The 21,148-nt window shown below is 38.7% G+C and overlaps 2 protein-coding genes across 2 annotated transcripts; both read right to left on the bottom strand.

Annotated features, from left to right (window-relative positions):
• Window positions 1–328: 328 nt before the first annotated feature.
• barx2 (BARX homeobox 2) lies at window positions 329–10,226 on the bottom strand. The gene is made up of 4 exons (XM_067508500.1): window positions 9,815–10,226; window positions 4,723–5,038; window positions 1,845–1,929; window positions 329–900 (listed from the first exon to the last, which is right to left on the bottom strand). The coding sequence occupies exons 1-4, from the start codon at window positions 9,999–10,001 to the stop codon at window positions 613–615; spliced, it is 876 nt and encodes a 291-aa protein (XP_067364601.1). The 5' UTR covers window positions 10,002–10,226; the 3' UTR covers window positions 329–612.
• Window positions 10,227–13,134: 2,908 nt separating this feature from the next.
• rbm7 (RNA binding motif protein 7) lies at window positions 13,135–19,997 on the bottom strand. The gene is made up of 5 exons (XM_067508378.1): window positions 19,786–19,997; window positions 19,340–19,502; window positions 17,819–17,894; window positions 14,249–14,342; window positions 13,135–14,051 (listed from the first exon to the last, which is right to left on the bottom strand). The coding sequence occupies exons 1-5, from the start codon at window positions 19,876–19,878 to the stop codon at window positions 13,707–13,709; spliced, it is 771 nt and encodes a 256-aa protein (XP_067364479.1). The 5' UTR covers window positions 19,879–19,997; the 3' UTR covers window positions 13,135–13,706.
• Between the last annotated feature and the right edge of the window lie 1,151 nt (window positions 19,998–21,148).

The raw sequence follows: 21,148 nt of genomic DNA, 5'->3' as shown, positions 1-21,148 counted from the left end.
CCAACAAGGCACTGTAGCCATTTCATGTTGTAGTTTTTGGCAGTTAACACAATTTATAAAACACAGAGACACAACAGTAAGGCAAAGTTTGATATTTTGGTACATTAACTATGTGAGGCATCTTTGAGGATCAGTGCTGCGTGTGATCTTCCATGCTTGGAAAGTACAGTGAGCTGTCACTGTATTGTGATTAAGGCTTGACTGACCTGTTTGGATATGACAGATTTACACTCCTTACACTTTGGACCAAAGGCCAAGGTTTTACCAGTGCAATCAGCGTCTATGGATGTTAGCTCTTTGTATGGTACATTTTCCAGTACACACACACACACACACACACACACACACACACACACACACACACACACACACACACACACACACACACACACACACACACACACACACACACACACAAAAAAACAACACGAAACAAAACAACCAAAAAAAAAGATTAAAGTCTACATCAGGTAAGGCTTGGACGCAACCAATATGTTTCCAGTGAAAATCCCTAAAGCAAATTGCTCTAAATGCCACACAGGCTCTTTACAGTGATCCTGAGGCACTATTTGTATTCAGGTGGGAATGAGTCTTTGGTTGCTTTGTTCTTGCTTAGCTGGCTATGTGAGTCTCTGACTGCATTAGGAGTGGCAGCTCTCGCTCGGATTCCTCCATCGCTCCGGCTGCACTGTACATTTCCGAACTCAGATCCTGAGGTTCTGCCTGAGACTCCTCTTCTCCGTGACCCAGCGCTTCTTGCTCGGCTGCCCTCCTCACCCTCTCCTCTTCCTCCATCTTCATTCTTTGCTCTTCAGCCTCTATTTCCTCTGTGGTAGGAATGGAGTTCTTCTTGGGTCTTCCCTTGGGCTTAGTGGGGGCCTCGTGACCTCCTTTGAGCACCTAGAATAACACACAGATAATCTTGTCTGACTCCTCTGGTAATAAATGGCAGCAGTAGTCAAAGGCAATGCTTGCTATTATAGTAATTAAGAGAAGACGTATGGCTGCTGGCTGCCCCTTGTGCACTCATTTATCTTTAATGATTTCAGGTCTTTTTTGTTCTCAGAGTTTTTGACCCTTGTACAAGAGTGTTTGCTCTCACTGCTGTCATCATCGGTCACACCTCACACCGCACTCTGTCTCTCCACACCCTCTATACATTCTATTTGCTTCTCTGTGCAAACAAACATTAGATTTAACAATTGTTCAGGGTTGGACTTAAAGTCATCCTTTTAAGAGGAAAAAAACACACACTGCATTCCCAATTGTGACAAGTTAAACAAAGAATTAATAACTCCCCTCCCACTAACAGTCATTGTCCTTTATGCAAGCACCATGCGAAGGAATTGTGATGTTCACTAATACCATTGAACTTTAAAAAAAACAAAATCTATAGTCCTGTTGCATGGTGACAGTATTTCTCCATTCAGAAAGAAAAATTCTTTTGATTTAAAGATCCTAATGCCTTATCTGAATTCATTATAAAACCACATCAACTAAAATAAATATCACAACTAAGAAAGAAATTCTATCACTTTGACAGCTGCCTCTGGGTCTTTACGTTGCACCCTTCATTTAATATGTCCGTAACTGTCCCCCCTGACCTCCGATCATATTAGTCATGGACTGTTTTGATTTAAAAAGACACTTTTGCTATCTAACTAAAGGTAAAACCATATTTCTGTCACAGTACAGCACTGCTCTGATGTCATTTCCAGTTGAAATATTAACAAATTCTATTGATGGATCTGACTTGACAAACTTCTCAGGATAAAGTAAAATATATTTCTTTAGAGAAATGTATGCAGTTATTTCTTAGGCTTTACTTTGGGGCTATTTCTTACCATTTTCTTCCACTTCATACGTCTGTTTTGGTACCATGTCTTCACCTGAAGCTGTGTGAGACCAAGTGACTGTGCCAGGTCTAATCTGCAAAATCAGAACAAACAAAATGGACTTAAACTTTATGTGCTTCCACTAACATAATTAAACAAAAAACAAATAATAAAAACAAACAAAAAACAAAAAATAATTTACCACATTATTCAGACTAAAAAATTTGCTGTGTCAATTTTCCCAAAAATGAACAAGAGCATTTAAGAAATAACAAGAATCTTGGTACCAACTTTTAATAATATTATTGTAACTTTATGGAATGTAAATTTGAATTTCACATCACAACTGATTTGCTAGTGACCTGACTTTGATACTGTACACCTGCAGCAATGGAAACTGTGTAACATATGTAGTGAGTTCAGTAATCCAATTCACAGCTCTTAATAACTGCAAAGCACAGGATGATTGGGCTGCTGGACAAAGTTCTGAATGCATCCACCACATGTGGTGATCCATGACTAACAGGACTGTGTTGGTGTGAAATGTGAAACCACGGGAAAGGACAGATAAAGTGAACAAGGCATCTATTCGTAAAGGAAAAAGAGCAGCTATTGGCGTGGTTTTTAAATGAGATTTCCTCTCTCTTTGCACTTGTCAAGCTCTTCTGACAGTCAGATGAAGGGTTTGTCACCCCCACCACAACCCAATGGTAGGAAGTGAGTTTCATGTGATGGTGAAAACTGAGACAGAGAAAGGGAGAAGACAGAATCTAAAAAGCAGAGCAACGACAAATGCCTGAGATCTATAGCATCGTACATAATCGTGTGCCTTACATAAAGAGCTGTGTGTGTGTGTGTGTGTGTGTGTTCAAACTTAAACACCAGACATTCAGGAAATCAAGCTGTCGTTTGAACTTCACTATCTAATGTCTATAGTACGGCAACAACTGGAGGCAAGGAAAAGTAATTGCAGAAAAGGAAAACACCCCACTTATTTATGGTCATTAGTTCTCAATAGAGAGAAACCACACACTTACAGCAATAGAAACAGTTTATCATTCACTTCCCCCAAGCTACTGCAGCCCTGCCATTTTGTTCCATTGTCACACCTTTTACAGGTTATTTCATAAGTTTCAATAATAAAGAAGATAATGATGATGATGGCAGTGATGATTATTAGGGTGCTTAATTAGTATAATCGGCTGCCTAAAATCATTATTTCTCTATGATATAAAAGTCAATTTCAGGGATTCAGGGATATTTGGTTTTGTTTCCGCTCTCGCTTGTGCAGAGTGTCTATTTAAGACCACAAAGAATCCAAGCCAGGGAAAGGAAGAAAAAAGTTATCTTTGGATCATAACAAATCAAAGTAGGGAGCATGCATCTCTTTGATGTGAGGTTTTAAAAGGGGATTTTCCTCTGCCGATGTTTTTCTTCCAGCTGGGTATTTAATTAATTTTCAAAACTGTGTCAAAATCACATATTTTGACAGGACACTATATTTTGGCACAACCGTCCATGCGGGTGGTTGGGTTTGATCACTGAGTGGTGCTCTGCCTTAGGGCTTCTGCTTTAAGACGAGGCATGGCACCTTTCCAACTGCCACAGGCAAGCCAAGATGTGATATATTTAATAATGCAAGGTGGGAGTTTTCCCCATGGATGGGATGTAAATGCAGTGACAAATAAATCTGGTTTATTCCAAATATGCTAATGTCTTTTCAGATTAGATGTGGTAAAAAGATACATTTGCTGTTTGACACATCTGTTTAGTTATTTGCATGTTTTAATGCATTAACAAAGTACATTTCATGCAGGTGTATATGTTTTTTATAAACACTGATATAACTCCCACATATTCATGCGAAGAAACATACATGAGTCATAGGGTTGATGTGTGCAAACATTCGATCACTATTTAAGAAAAGGTTTACAAGCAGTTTGAAATTCCTATTGCTCAAGTGAAGGGAATCTTTTTTACAACATTTATGGTTCACTGCTTTTTGGGGTATAATGGAAAAGTAGCCTGCAGGCCAAATGTAAAAGTGAGATGTACAATAAAACTGGAAAATGTAGTTTAACCTCCTCTCAGGTCTCAAAAATGATCCACAGAATGAAAATAGGCCACAGATATTAACATGTAGATTACTTCATCTTATTGTAGAAAGCTAAATGTACTTTATATACACCTGCACATGTGTGAAATGATTGGCAGTGAACCAGTGTAATACATTTCTATTTGCTTGTGTTGGCCCCCTTCCCTGTTCTCTTGAATAAGGCAGTGTTTCTTTGTTGGGGCTTTTTGCTGTTGGGGAGTTCAGGGTTAAAACGTTACTGTTGTCTCAGTTAGAACGCTGAGGTAATGCTCTGGCTTAGACAAATTCACATTACACGAAACATTCCCCACAGGATAAATCAAAAATTATGATGTTAGGTTAACCACTGCTTCATAATTACAGTTGTGGCTTTGTGTGTGTGTGTGTGTGTGTGTGTGTTTGTGTGTGTGTGTGTGTGCACGTGCGTGTGCTGCACTTTCAAAATGCACTCTGTGGCAGGTGTGCAGGGTTTCAAAATGTCACAGTTGAGTGACTCTTAAACAACTCTGGTACCTTTCTTGAAATGTAATAACTCTGGTATACGTTACCTTTAATGCGTCCGTGGTTTCTTATCTTTGTGTAAGTTAGTCACAAAATTATTCAGGTAGCTATCAGGTTCCCAGAGTCATGATTTATCATTTTTATGCTGCGTGCTGTTTAAGCTTTTTAAGTGTGTGAGAGTTTTACTTATTTGTCTGCTTGACAAAATGTGCAAAAGTCTTTCATTCACCTCCAGTGTACCTAAACCAAAAGATGTATGCGAGGAGATTTAAGTTGGTTGACTATACTGACCTGTCAGGTGTGGACAGGTACTTCTGCTTCTGGAACTTCTTCTCCAGGCCCATCAGCTGCAGCTCGGTGAAGATGGTGCGGCTGCGCCGCGGCTTCTTCAGGCGAGGTGTGCTGCGCTCTGTTTCCGACTCGCTGCTGATGCTGAGGGGCGTCCGGCTGGGTGAGGGCTCAGAGCCTCTAGGATGCTGTGGGGAGAGCAAGGGCAGATGCGAGGGAACACCGCCCGGAGATGCTGGCTGCGGGAGGTGGTTCGGCAGGTTGGGAGGCTGCCGCGTGATCACTGACAGGAGCGGGTAGGCACGTAGTGATGAGGAGCCTGGAAGAGCAGAGACAGTGCGTCAGAAAACAGAATGCATTAATGTCCCGTGGAAAGATTAGAAATCTTTCTGAATCATTGTAGGTTTTTACTGAGCTCTTATGAGCTCCTCAATCACCTTGGTTGCACCATTATCGACCATGTGTAATTACTTAGACAGGCTTATTTTTAATTGCCCAGTGTTTGCTGTAAAAAGTGTTTTGCTTCTGACCTCCTGCATGTAGAGGGCTGCGATCCTGATGACGCATGTTATGTTTTACACTGCTCCTCTGAACCTAAAGAATGATTATTTTTTAGCAGTTCTTAAATGTTAGAGCACTCCCCAACATAAACCCACAACCCCACACTGAGCCTTTCACCATGATGTACATGGTGTAGTCAGATAGTCAGACACTGAATTAGTTATAATAAAATCCCAAAAATAAATAAACCAAACACTGTACAACTACTGAACTTTTTTCTGTCTCCTTGGAATATCTCTTAGCTCTGTACAAACACATTTTCAGTCTTTATCAGAGCAGACAGAAGCAGAAAGATGCCAGAATCAATAAAAAGCAACACTTGTCTGGAGCCGACACATGAGGGAAAGAGGCCAGGGGGTTGACCAAGAGGATGTGGTAGTTCAACCAAAGTGAATAAAATACCTGCCAAAAAACTCCTTATGGCTTCGAGCATAAAACTAATTCATAAACCACATTTTACTCAAACTGGGCACAGCAAAGACTGCAGTGCAGTGGCGGATAAGGAGCAACATAGAGGACAAACCGGGGGGAATAGATGTGTGATGCTGGTTGCGTGTGGAGGAGATGTACGTAGCTTTATGCTCCTCCTCAATACAAACATGGACACACTCGGTCACACACACAAATGTGTCAGACTTTGACTTCAGATATTTTTTTACTTCATAAAAATCAATTTTTTTTTTCTCCTTGAGACATGTGGGAAAAATTGGAGGAAGGAAGAATACTCTGAAAGAAGATGGACAGTGTGTACTTCAGCAATCCAGTAACAGTAAGACATGAACTCTTACTGTTGCTAAGTGTGCATGAACATAAAGTGAACCCCACATTTTAGATGCAAGTCAAGCATGAGGGGCCTAGATGCACAGTTCCTCCACACACACACACACACACACACACACACACACACACACACACACACACACACACACACAAACACATCAGGCGATGCCATAGGCTTATCATGACATCATAGTGTGGCACTGAGGTCATCACTACTCCTCCAATGTTAGATTGCTCTTGCAACAGGTCTAGACAACAAGACCTCTTTTCTTGGGCTCCAGTTCTCCCCTAATACCTTTTTAAGCTTTTTTCTCTCTAAATTAGATTTGTAGGTGTGTTTTAATGATGTTGTGATGTGGGTGTTTCATCTGGACGATTTTTTTGCACTCCATTGGAAGAAACTCCCCAAAATACACATTGAAAATGGATCAAGGGGTGGTACAAAATTTAAAGTAGAGAAACAATTCTCAGTATGTCTTCATGGCTGGCAGGAAATCTCTTGTCATCGAAGAGCTTGAAGGTGTCTCCAAAAGGTCCCTCAAAGGGAAAGAAAGACATATGAAAAAAGCGAGAGAAATGTCAGCCCTCACGATGACGATGACTTTGCATTGACAGCAAATCCGCTTCTCTGACATGCTGCTGACAAGTGCCAGTATATCCTGTCAATAACCTACAAATAAACTGTTTGAGTAGCTGCACAAGTTAAACTCAGTCCTATATGCAAAGCACACTGATACTCTTGATAATCACAGTTGGAATGTGGGGATTGGCACAAGTGCCTATGGTAACCATTGCAGAAGACATACCTGCTAAAAATAGACCACGAAGAGGTGTTTGTTAAGCATTCCTTTAAATACCAACAACTTGTTCGGCTGATGACGTAGTTATGATTGTGAAATTTCTATTCAATCAACGGCATTGTTAATGTTTTTAAATATTAGAGTTTTCTAAACTGCATGACAGATATGATCGGTGTAGTCATTTACAGTATTTACCTCACTAACCTGTTCTCTACCTGCACTAATAATGTTTCTCTTCTGTTTTTCAATGGGAATCTGGAATGAATGATTGATAGCTGAGCCATGACAAGCATGTGTAAACTTTCACCAAACTTTCTGATGACAGCTACAGAGCAGCTCAGTTAAACAGGTTTTGGGTTTTTGGCTTTGCGCTTTGAGCGCAAACCAAGCACTGTTGGGGTGGGAAGGGTAGCAGGCCACAGCAGCTTCCTTATCTGCCCTAACTCATTGCTTTAATTAGAATCATTCGCCTTCAGGACATGATTGGAGCAATTGAATGCCAGTTCTCAACAAATGGTAAAAGGGAGATGTCAAGAGCATGTTGTTGACTATGATTTTTACAGTATTTTCCCAGGCAAATTGGCAAACTTCTCCAACCAACGCCGTACAACCAGCAAAAGGCATTACATTAAACATAAGTGTTAACTATTTAATCTGAAACCTGATCCACACAGGTCTTCCTGTGGCTGCTGAAATCACCCTGTAGCATAAACTACTTTTAGAACTGATTTATTACTGATCTTTTGTCAAGATAGAAAAGCATGATTGCAGGTTGTGCAGAAATGGCAGGGAGATGACAGGTTGTCAAACATTATCCCTAACTGAAGATAGAAGATATGTGTGCATTTTGTCTTTGTGTGTGTGCATACTTGCCTGTGTGTGTTGACGTGAAAATAATCAACCCTCTCCAACCAGCATTATGCTTAATGGGAGACTTTATTGTCTGAAGTGGATTAGACTTTAAGATGAGATGAAAACCCTTCTGCTCACATGGATTTCTTCTATAAGCCCTCGGCCAGTATCAAGCCAGTAAGCAGCAGCCCTCGGGCTGCACACACTCCTATTTTTTTTTTCATCATGCTGTCAGGTGAGATCACACCATAGTTGATCTTAATCTCTCTCACCTCCTTCAGAAAATAGCACTAAAAGCCCTGCCCTGGGTCCTGCTGAGAGATGAGAGTCCAAATGAAATATTGTAACCTGCCATTATGTTGCTCTTTGTTTCTGTATCTGACCCCGCTGTAATTGACAGTGAATTAACTCCAGCAGTATCATTTGCTTGCTCTGTACAAAGTCTATATTTCATCACACATCAATAAAATTCTAGTGAGGGTCTGGCTGAGAACTAGATTCACTGACAAATCTCCTAGTATGATCACAGGGACACCATTCAGTCTGTGTGTTAACATTATCGCCATATCTGTCTTTCAGCGGCCTCCACTGGCAGCAGGAGGTCATAGCACTTCCACTGTAAAGGGGACGTGTAGGGGCCAGCCGCCTCTCTTTGGCTTAGGACCTGTAAGCCTGCCAGCTTCTATATCAAGCACTAAAAGCCATTGATGTTGGCGACTATACTGTGTCTCACACCCCCGCAGCTACAAATAAGTGGTGGGCACAGTGTTCTGATATGCAGGATGGGTTACTCTATCTATCCGATCAGAGGGGTGCCAAAGCCCAGTCATAGTGCCCTCTAACATACACCAATCCATATCAGAGGGATGAGGGAATCGCTTCACCTATTTTTATCCATCCACCGCTGTCATCATCAAATTGCAGTGGCTATTATTTCAGCCTTTGGAGCTATTATCCTAATGGTTAATACAGTGTGCAGTAGCCTACAAGCTGTTTGGTTTGATCAGGAATTGCAATTAAGGAGAAGGGAAGAAATGTTATTATAGCTACTAATCTTTTTATTGATTTAAATCAATAAAACTATTGATTTAAATGATAATTTTCATGGTCATCCAGCATCAACCAAGGACCATCAGTGTGCGGTAATACTAATCTTTTATTAATGTTTTAAGAAATGATGTTACTGACTGCGCACAACTTTACTTTGATCTGGGTCACATACATTTCCATAATGTTGGCCACTAACAAGGTACAAACTTTGCATCTGCACATGTCCAGCAGCAACAGAACTCATCGGTCTAGCAGAACAAACACATTAATCTGAGCCAAACAGATCAAACAGACTAAGGGTTACAGCCTAATAACCACCGGTTTGTAGAGTGACTTTTGACTTTATCTTTCTCATCTGCTCAACTACCTGTTCATTGACTTTCGTGTAGAACTATACCAACTTATCAATTAAGTCAATCCATTCACCATTTTGTTCCCAACAAATGCCCTGAAGCATCGCTGACGTTCACTGACCATAGGCCTTTGAATTCGAGCTCTAAACAACTAACTTGCTGTGATTTATCGTGGAAAATATGGTGGGATGTGAAGTCGCTGGTGCAACTTTAGTAGGAAGGAAGCATTATTGGGTAGTTTAAAATACAAATATTATTATCTATAACCACTAATGTATCGCGATAAATGAATGATCTGCAGTCGGTACACATATTCATTTTTCAATTGCATAAATGCATTTCACAGGAAGGGTGATTAAAGAATAGTAACCTACAAATTCATAAGATCATGCATATGCTGTTATTGCACAGTCAATACAATGCATAAATGCACAACGTGTGTTCACCCACTCTGTATATCAAGCAACATTTTCTGCACTGTAAATCACATTTCAAATAAAATCATCTGCCAACAATAAAACTGAACTGGTGCGAAAAACCAATCCGACTAGATAAATAAAGACAAATAAAGCTTTTCATTTTTCCCTCAAATCTTCATTTGTTAAAAAGCACATTCCAGACATTATTCTAATGTGTTACTGTCATCACAAGTCAAAAAAAGAAAAAGAAAAAAAGAAAAACAAAAACGTATCTTCTTACCAGAACACGAATGAAGAGGCTTCGGCCGAACAATGAGTGAAGGGCACACCGAGTAGAGGGAAAGTTTCTCAAAATAATCACAAGTCTCCTTGGACAGGATCTCGTCAATCATAAAAGTCTTGTAACGCCGCCTGGCAGCCTTCAGCTGTCCGGGGGAGGAGAGCCTCAACTCGGCTTGACAGTGCATGGTCTGTCGATGTGCGCCGAACAATGGGTCTGTCTAGTAATGTCGAAACTTGTGTGAGTTGAACCGTGTGGAAAAGCGAATAGTGGCGTTCATGCGTTTAAAACAAACATTGTATATCTTTATCTCTAAATGAAGTGTAGCTTCCCTGAAGTGTCGGGCTGAAGATCGGCAGCGTTCACCTCGAGCTGCGCACTACGCCACAGTTGTAATGAACTGACTATGATCTGCGCTCACACCCACTGCTATATAAACCATCCCTGAACACATGTCCTCCCCCCTCCCCCCCCTCACTCCCTCATTTTCTTTTCGTTGACAAATACACTCATCTATTCTACTGTACTTACACTTATCGACCCCCCCCCCCCCCCCCACACACACACACACACGCAAACAGACACTTTTTCTATACGATTTCTTCTTGTAGCCTGCAACATGTTCATTTGAATGTAAAATGTGTTTTTCTTTAGTTAGGCAACACGATGAAACTAAAATAAGAGAATCCATAAAAAAGTTTTTGTTGAAGTATTAAGGTATTAATTGTATTTAACATTTCAGGTATTTGTGGTATTAATTAACTAAAATCTTACTATCACCATCGTTTTTTTTTTTTTTTTGGTTGTTTCAAATGTTCAAACTAATTTTCTTTTCATCTTGTAAATTCGTTTAATTTAAATTTGTTTTGGACATAAAAATACAACTGAATCAATTCGATATTATAAATATTGTCTAAAAAACTGAAATAAATAAAAGTGTCATGAGTGAAGAACAATGAAACTGTAGCAGGCCAATGAATAACCCATTACTTTTTAAACAGTTAATAGACCACAGGAGTTGTTTTGTATGTGAAAAAAGCAGGTATAAAAGTTTAGATAGTATGTTTAGTTACAAATTTAAAATTATTATTATTATTATTATTATTATTATTATTATTATTATTATTATTATTATTATTACTACAAGTAATAATGTTGTTATCTTATTGTTTGTCACAAAATAAAGACTTTAACGTTTTAATTTTAGGTAAAACACACTAATTACAAACTTATAAAGGAGTGAAGGTCAGTAAAGTTAAAAGTGCACCTAAAGGCCAAGGGCACTAATTTCCTTCACTTTATTGACAAACGAATGTAGTTGTTTATTATCTAATAATGATCAACAAATGCGTGCGCGCACAAATGCATGAAAACAGGTTGAATGAGATGCAGCCTGTCTAACTTAAAACATAGGCCTGTCCCAGATAGAATACCATGCTTGATTTTAACACGTTTGATTCAAAGTTTAAATGTATTTGTAGAATATTGAATTCGTTGACAGTCAGATCAAATAGGATGTAAGAAAAGTCCACGGGCGGATAATGTGAGGAAATGCTTCACATACCAACACGTTTACCTACTTGAGCTGATGTCCCGACAGAAACACGAGCTGTTTGATTATTATACTAATTTAAACGTTTAGACTACAAAACAGCCCTTTTAATGTATTCTTCTAATTGCAGTGCTTCATTCAGCGATCACCGTTTCATTTGATCGAATGCATTTCCAATTTCCCAAGTGTTCTTTCCATTTGTTTGGAAGACTAAGAAGAACCGTGAAGTTGGAGTTTCAAACGTCGATGTCCCGGGGAAACGACTGTCACCACAAAAACAGGAGATACATTTAACTTGCAGTCGACTTGCGCCTTGCGAAGCGGCTGTTTTCAAAGTTTGGACGAGGATTATGTGAGAGGGAAAATGAGAGTTCGGCCTCTAAGAGGTTTGAAGGCTTTATCAAAGCAATAAGAGAACTGCTCTGCAGCATACATAAGTCCAAATTAAAAAGTTAAATTCTAACGTTACATTTTATAACAGCTCTTTCTAATTGAATCATTTTACTCTACATAAATTCATTATACGGAATAACGTAATTTTCCTGCTAGTTTCATTGAGAAGAACGCGTAACAATTTATAGGCACTTTATTGCTTTAAGCATTTGATACACTTTCTCCAATTTGGGGGTTTAACGCGCGCGCACACACAGACCGGGTAGATCCGGCCTGTATCTTCTCGCTACTGGTACTAATGAACCCCACGACCTGAGGTGGTGCCAAGATCCGAGAGTCGCTGCTGCTGCTGGGATCTTTTCACTTCTGCTTCGCTTTGCTCCAAGAGATGGCGGGTCTCTGTGCTGGGAAAAGTGGATCATTTTCAGGAGAAGCGCTTCTATAAAAGTCCACACAGCAGCGGCTACTGCATGGCCCCTCTAATCCGCTCGCTGCAGAGCTGGAGACGCCAGGCAGATCAACCAATTAAGAGTTATGCCGCAGCCAGAAGCGAACAGAGGATACTCTCTATTAGGGCGATTTACGAGCACCAGGCTGCAATCGGATATGATGCAGATTACAGGCAAAACAGAGCTTAAAGCACAGGGTGCAAACTCACCTCCACTTCTAGACACAAGGAGATGGATTTCGGGGATGTCGTTGTCGATACAGGGCGGTGTCCTAAGCGCTTTCGGAAGGGTAGATTATGACCTCCACTCAGACATTAAGGGATTTGATCACCACTTTGTTGTAAGCAAGTCCTAACAGAGTGGCATCAACGCTCAAAGGCTGATCGCAACGTGAGATGTTGAGAATCAAAGCAGTGATAAACCTGGGGTGGGACAATGGCAAGCTCCATTCACATCTGTAAACGGACCAAAACCGGGAGTGTAAGGACTTTATTCATGACACCTTGAAGACAAAACTCTGGCGATCATAACATAAATATGCGTTTATGTTGTAATATGAGGCGAGCAGGCGACAAATCCACCTACAGACTTTGCGCGTTCAGCATCCGAAATCGGAAGGTCAAATGTAAGCGCTGATCATGTGCCTGTTATATTTACCCTCCTAATTGATTCAGTGAAAGGATGCGTGTGGCGCCACCTGTAGATTACTTCATCACCCACTGCATAGGCATATTAGTTACACGTGGGCCATTTATAGGTGCAGCTAAGGCCATGTGTTTGTGTGTGTGTTTGTGCGTGCACTACAACATGTAGCATCAACACACAATAGCTTAGGTCAATGCGAACAACACAAAGAGCTGTAAATAGCAATCATGATGTTCAGCCGAGACCAAGGCATTGGGGCTACATTAAAGACAATGTGACAATCAAATAAAGAGAGCTTTATAAGAATGAAAATGTTCATTTTAAAACAGTTTGTTTTACAGACTGAGAATAAAAAATAAAATAAAGCTCATTTTTTAAACAATAAGAAAGAATGGTGCCCTGTTGCAGTAAAAGTGGTGCTGGTGGAATCTTTAGTTGAAAAGTGTCTTTTTTTTTTGAAAATACCTGAAGAATTTAAAATTCAGAGAGCACCATTTAAAGACTATCTGCATAACATAAAAACAGCCAAAACCTTCCATCTTTTTCTTTAAATACATGTCTTTTTGGCCTTACAAAAATGACTACCAGTGAAATGTGTTTTGTTTTTCTCTGCTGTCATGACAATATAGTTTTCAACTCCAAATATCTGCAACAAACGAGAGGAAAAACCTCACATGAAAGTGTAGAAATTTAAAAACGCCTTAAAACTAAATAAAAATGGCTCTAAGGCTTAAGTTATTAACTTTCAAATTGGTAGGATCATGTACAAACAACCTGAGTATTGATGTAAATTCGTCAACACAATTAATAACCTATATATGTAAGCTGTCCACAAATGAGTCTCCTTAGCAGATCAGTACCGTCGCCATCTATTATCTTGGTAGCCATGGTTGCTACCCCTTTCGTCATGCCTGTTGCCACCTTTACTGTCGTGGGGACGGCTGCTACTTCTGTCGTTCTGGTGGTGATAGTTGTCTCGCTGGTGACGGCCCGAACCTGGTTCGTGTCCGTAGCGCTGGTTTCTGCCTCTGCTGTTCATCTGGAATGGGTGATGCCGTAGGGAAGAGGTATTATGTTGCCTTGAGCCACCTCCATCTGACTTTTCACCTGCAGGCAACTGCCTGTGTGGCAACTTGGGGAAACCACCATTAGGCTGGTCAAGCTGCTGCATGTGGAGCTGCCACATAACATTGTGCATCTACAGACAAAGAAAACCAAAACAACACAATTATGCAATTTCTTCATTGGTTATTCGAGAAGAGATACGTTTTTAACTAAAGACAATAAAAAAGTGACTTTATACATCACATCTATCACAGATGTGATCTATCACATTTATACGGACAATACATTTTGTTTTTACAGTGATGTCTCACAAAGAAAGAAAAAATTCACCACAACATTCTTTTGCAGATTACTGGGAGAGGAAAAGGACCTCTGCATTAAGGGTGGAGGAGTGTACGGTGGAGAAGTGAACTGCATCGGGGTCCTGTAAGCAAAATCAGAGTCAAATATTTTATTTTTGGAAAAACACCAGAACATCTCAGCATAATGTCGAGTCAATATACTATTACACGTGCAAAATTTATGTCTGAACATTCAACAACTTTAATTTAAAATATTTCAGCTTAAGTCATGCTTTTTTTTGCAGTCAAATTCACAAATATTAATTTACCATATGCAAGAGAGGAATAAAAATGAGTCATCGGCTTTATTATAGATCTAATTGTACTGAAATATCAGTGGTTTCATAGTTTTCTGGAGATGTTAATTTAACCATATAATTAAAAAAAGAAATGGCAGCTCAACACTCATGACATTGTCCATCAGCCCAAACCTAACTCCAGCTGCTGTTCATGTGTACATTAAACTTGCCATAAAACAAAAATCTGCAAATTTAAAGTTTGATTTTTAACTAACAGCAGTCAGTACTTGGTCCGACAATACAAACATCCTGCAAGTTCTACATCCAGCCACATCAAACATATCATACCATTACCATGACCACAGAAAACGAAGACAGTTGCCCTGTTAAAAAAAAAGGTAATTTTTTTTTTTTTTTCAGTTTTAGGTGTGTCATGTCAAGATTTGTGACAAATGTCTAACGGACAAGTCCATCGACTCGGAAGTCAAGTGTGACAGATCCAATTTCACAGAACTAGATGAACCTGCAAGTAATGTTGCAACTGCTGAGCGGTTTGTTACAAAAGTGTCTGGTCATTTTTTACAACAGATTACTTTTTCAGGAGAAGGGAATGGGAGGATTGAACCAATTTTAAAATTAGTGACACTGAAAAAGAAAACAGTACGGAGGGAACTGCACATCGAATAGTTTAAAAAGAGTCGGTAGAAAGGGCATCCGTCTACTACTACTGCCGCTTCGTGTTATAAGCGTTGAGATACATTTTCACTGAAAAGCTGCACACTTGTAGTTGTGTACATCAGTTGCTTACCTAAATCCTGCATTTTTAACAATGCTAAACAGGCTTCACTATGCAGTCTATGTACCTTTAGCTAATACAGGGTTTTTCCTCCAAAGATAATTATAAAGCAGATGCTGCTACTGGCTGCAACTCTTTTGAAGACAGCTTCTCCACATTCTGGACAAAGACGACCATTATTTTGAACTAGGTGTCTAGGCACTGATTTATGACTTCATCCGTAAAACCATCACCAGTTTCACAATCACCAGAAGTTTTATTCTTAGGACTTTAATAAATGAATCAGATCAAAGTGGATTTCTGGACCAGGACCTTCAGTATTTGAAGCAAGAAGCTCTAAAATGGCATGTGCCAAAGTTTGGCTATTAAGGTGTAAATCCAGCTGTCATGCTTTGGACTTATTTATTTATTTATTTTTATTCCAAACAGCATATGATGATGAATTTTACCTGACATTTCTTTCTCTCCTTAAATGTTTTTTGTAAAAACTTAAATAAACATTTATTTAAAATGTGTAAGGGATGCTTACTCAAGCTAACAAACCCTGGAATAATAATAATATTGTGTTTGACCAAGGAGGTGGAAAAGAAATCTGAGTACTCTACTGGTGCACATCTACATAGATTTCATGTAACCTGGCTACTTAGGTGCACGTAAACGCAGTTTTGGCGTTAATCAAATGCTATGCTGCTTTCATATGTGAGTTAGTTTAGTGCTCCAGAAAGGGCTGAGTGATATTGTATGAACCAACCAGGGTTTCCTATGTTTTTGTTTATATTGTGTATTGTGAGGTTAGTAAGATTAAGAAGCTTAAATTTAAGCCTTATAAAGGTTGTTTAACTAGTTGTCATATAAAGTATGCATACAGAAAGTTTTTGACAAGAGAAGTAGTTCAGCTCAACCTTTGGAACGAAAAGACACAGCTATAAGAGCTACAAGGTACAGCTATTGTTTGTACAGTGTGTAGCTGTAAGGCACACGGTTTCTAACAGTGTTCTGTGGATTTAGGAATCACTGAGAAACTTGTTTGGTGGAATTGATTTGTGAATGTGTTTGTGAAATTACTATTCATAAACATGTATTGTAAAACCACCGGATACAAGTACAATCACTTCTACAGATATATTGACTTATTTCAATTAATTAATTAAAATGTTTGAGTAATGGCGATTGCAGCAGGTGAATGCAACAAAATGCTAAACTACAAATGCCATAAATAGTTTATATAAATCTATATTTACATCATGTTTGGTCTGGGGTTCATGAAGACGGAAAAACAATTTTTTAAAACTGAATTGTGCAAAGTGAAGAGGACATTTTTTAAATTTGTTTGTAATAGAGGCAGTCATATCTCTGACCTTTGATTTTTCCATAACTAACTGATGCATCAATTCTCCAGTTATCAGTTAATCTTTAATAATTATTATGTTATAGACCATTATAGACAATATTTTTATTTTGACAATGTTTAACAAATGTCCTAAACACCTAACGCTGCATGAAATTTGGCATGTACCATGGAAACTATTACATTTAGAGTCTTCTATAGACGTAAATGCAGACCAGTCCAATCTCATTTCATGCCCAAGACTTCAAATTTTAGAAGTCAGTACACTGCCAAGAGGATGAAAAACTTTAAATGTCCAAATAATGTTTCTGCCATAGCTCAAAATTGTCAACTACTGACAAGGTGTGTCCTCAAAAGCCCTCAAAAATAAAATGCATTTCTTCATTTTGTTATTACTGCTCTAAGGCTTATTATCATGCTATAAGGCTTATTGCTTTAAAGGTATAAATGATATTATACTATATATTAATATAGTTTGATATGTGCAATAACCCTTTTCCAAGCTCTCTGCGACACCCCGAACTCCCCCTGTGCTCTGCTTCCATGTCCCCACTCACTTTCACGAGTTCTTCTGCTACATAGAGGGACATACCACACCTGATTGCTCCAGGTAGATCTCAGGGAGAATGTAAGTTTCTCTGACTAATTTTGTGGACTAACCAGGATTTAAATCTGCTTTTTCTTTTTAACTACATATAAAAGGGTGAAGACAGTGCAATGGACTAAAACGCTTTGTGAAACGAAAGATCAAAACACAGAACGTCAAAGCACTAAAGTCACCTGCAATAGTTTAAATATAATAAAAAACACAGAGTAAAGTGATATAAGTTTGTTGCTTGCTCTGCTATCAACTGAATATAAATACACATATGAATATAAACACCCCTTTTATAATTTAGAAATATATACATTATTATATGAATGTATTGAAATAAACATAAAAACCTGCAGAGCCCTTGAAACGAGTAATGTACTAGTTTCCAAATTTACTAGATACCAAAATACTAGTTATTTGGTAGTTTCTTAAGCCCACTCCTACTTCAAATTCTCTGAAGATAAAATGTTTTGACTGTTACACACAGACAGTACCAGGTCATCTAAACAGAAACCCAGAGACAGCAGTTGAAAGTTACAATGAAATCAATCATATTTCTCAAAGGGAAAAGATATTTTTACCTCTGGCCATGAGGATCTGGGGTATTTGCCGGACTTGAATTCTGTGAACTCCCTGGACTGCATGTATGACTGCTACCTATAAAAGGGCAAACAGAACAAAAACATTATTCACTATAAGAAAATGGAAAAGCAATACATGTGTGCTACTCATTTATGGTACGTTAGTTTATAATACTTTAGAACATGCTACTCAGCAAAAAAAATAGCAACATCAATTTATGTGGTGATGCAAAATCCTTCAACTAAACTTTGCTCTTATGCAATTAATTGGCTAAGTATTTAGAATATTTAAACATACTTATTCATACACACTATGTTTTAGAATATACCTTTACTATCTACACTGTGCAAGATTAGATATTTAATAATATATATTTAACCTAAGGCTGAATAATTGATGATTTTAAATAGAATTTAACTGAACCCAATTTTCAAATCGCAAGTCCTGCATTTTTCTCTCTCTCTTTTTTAAACACTACAGCAGTAAAAAAAGCATTTCTGCAGGGTTCAGAGATCCACCCTCTCTCGTCTGCAGAGGAAGTGAGTGAGAACAGGTAAACAAAGTTTTATGCGGATATAATTTTAAAAAGGAAGGAAACAGGTGTTAAAGCAACCAGGAGACGTCACATATGTCTTCTGGCATTTAGGAAGGCCTCACCCAGCCGTGTTTGACAAGTCATTGATTAGAAATACATCTGCCAATTCAATTTTAAAGTAGTGGTGGGGATTAGAAAGACAGAGCGGAAATTGAGAGTGTTGGTATTAAATTAAGAAGAGAATACTTGAATGAACAAATTTGTCTAGGCAATGTTTTCTGTGTAAGTGTGTGTGCACGTGTGTGCAGTCATGCACTTGTATATGCACAGCCACCATGAAAGAGTACAAGTTATTTAGTAATCGTTTCACACTTAGTTAATAATTGTTTTTAATGGATATTAGAGAAGAATTAGGGCCTGGGTGCATGTATGATCCAACGGGGTTTCTGTGTTTGTTCTACTTGTGTTTTTCTATAGTCGCTGTGTCTTAAAGGTTAGGTAAATTAACAAGTGTATGTATTAGTGTATGGATGCGTCATCGATGACATCACATAACGGCTTTGTTTCCCTTTGAAGTTTGAACCAGCTGTCCAGGAAACGATGTTTGTTTACAGCTACTGAAGCTAATGGAGGGACGTGGAATACAACGTGGTAGTAGTGGAAAGTTGAGTGTGTAGCTGTGGAGGTTTCTTACCGTGTATTGTGGAATTACTTTATCATCTCAATTGTGAAACGTGGAATTCAATAATTGTTCAGTGTTTTGTCTTGAACGAGCGCTGAGTGGATTATTGTTGGACCATCGGACACGAGTAAGCCCGTATCTACAACGGTACTTACGTCCATATTTACACACATTTTACAGAATTTTCATGAACATATTATGTATTTTGCCGTGAACCTACCTAAACTAACTTTTATTTGTTACTGGTAGCATAACATAACATGCTACCATGCATCCACTGTCGTAACTGTTACACTAACTTACCTGATCTGAACTGCACATGAATATTTCTCCCAAACAGCGATGTCCCGTCGAGTAGCTGCATGGCATATGGCACCGACACTTCGTGTTTGTAAACGGCAAAACCAAATGATTTCTGCTTCCCATCCGAGTCTTTTGGAATTTTAGTTTTGATGAGAGGTCCTGCCTGCAAAAACAATTGATTAACGTTACAAAAATAAAGCTAGCCGACGCTAATGATCGCTTTATAGCGTGGCTGCCGTAAAAAAAACATGTGACGTTTAACTGTTAACTTTGTTAAACGGCACGTGTGCATCCATAAGCGTAAACTTTATAATATGTGTTAAGGTGTCAGGCTTATTAGAACAAATCTTGGTGCTATCACTTAACAGTGAGCATTTTAATCTTAACGCGCTAGTATTTGTTATGCTATTCGGTGTTGCTTCCATTAGCTTTAGCGAAAACGGCACCTGTAAAAACAGCTCGAACAAAAGCTCCTCCGTCACCCTCTGATCTAAATTTCTTATGAAGAGCGTCCGATCCGTTTCATCCTCTATTCCCATTGTACTTTAACAAGTTCGTACAATTTCTTGGCGATGTAAATGCTAGCGCTTAGCGTAAAAAGGCAATCTCTGATCTGCGCAATATAAACGGAAGTCCTACTGTAGCCGTAAAGTGAAATGTCGTTAAACGCGAGCTTTAGTTGTAGCTACTACAAAAGCTACTTTACGACACACACACAATCAAAATCTCTTATCTCTTAAAAAAGCTATTTAATTAAACAGCAACAATGTGGTTAAATGAAATTTTATTTTAATTATTGATATATATTTTAAATATATCTATGTACATATTTCTGCATCTCTCTTTTTGTTCAAATTGTTACTTATGCCTGCTATTCCTCTATATTATATGGGGCATTGCCAGTCTACAACAACAAATTAAACAGTGCCTGCAAAGATATATCCAAATATAGTCTTGCATTTCAACTTTTCTGTGGACTGCATTGTTTTAAAATTTGCAAAGTAGCCCCTACTTTGCAGTGATGCATACCCTTACTATGGCCAGATCAAATGATCTTGCAAAAGTATAAAATACATTTTTTTTTCTTCTTTTTCATTTTGTCTTGCCTATTCAATTTCTATGAATATCTAGCTGCTGCACACAGATAAGGTTGTTTCTCTCTCTCTTTTTTTCTTTTTTTACTTTCTAGCTTACTCTGATTGGTTTAGGGGGTCATGCACCTGGAACTGAGGGCTTCTGATTCTGGTGACATCATTGAGTATGTAGGTCAAGTGAGCAGCATGAGATGCTTGACATTCACCCTTATCAGATGGGCCTCAGTGTCTCTCCTCCATAGTAATTAGACCGATTTAAACTGTAATGATTTTCTCCTTCATGCCTGAGTAGCGTCCTCACAGATTGTGGCCTGATGAAGCTCAAGTAAGAGAAACAGGAGTGAAACATCATTGACAATTTAAAGAACACTCTTTTCCTGTACCTTTTTTGCATTTTTACATACAGCAGAGATTATAGGATGACTGAATGCCATAGCCACTATTGAGGAACTAGACGTTGCAATTCCTATGACATATTTATTCCTTGCAAGGTGCTGTTTCCATAGTTTACGTTACCCACATAGCAATAAACACTGCAATTTAACACTAAACTCTTGGCTGTCATCTTGTCTTATGGGAACTCTGCAGTTGTGCATAGTTAGAAGTATTCGCTGTTTTGGTGCTTTTCCACAAAATGCTTATGATTTAAAATGCTGCAAGGTTGCAATGGAAGCAGTAAAAAAGCCCAAACCATAAAACCACACCTGTGCAGTAT

Source organism: Channa argus, chromosome 6 (genome assembly GCF_033026475.1).
Source record: "Channa argus isolate prfri chromosome 6, Channa argus male v1.0, whole genome shotgun sequence".
Taxonomy (NCBI): domain Eukaryota; kingdom Metazoa; phylum Chordata; class Actinopteri; order Anabantiformes; family Channidae; genus Channa; species Channa argus.
This window is presented reverse-complemented; position numbering and strand designations above follow the sequence as displayed.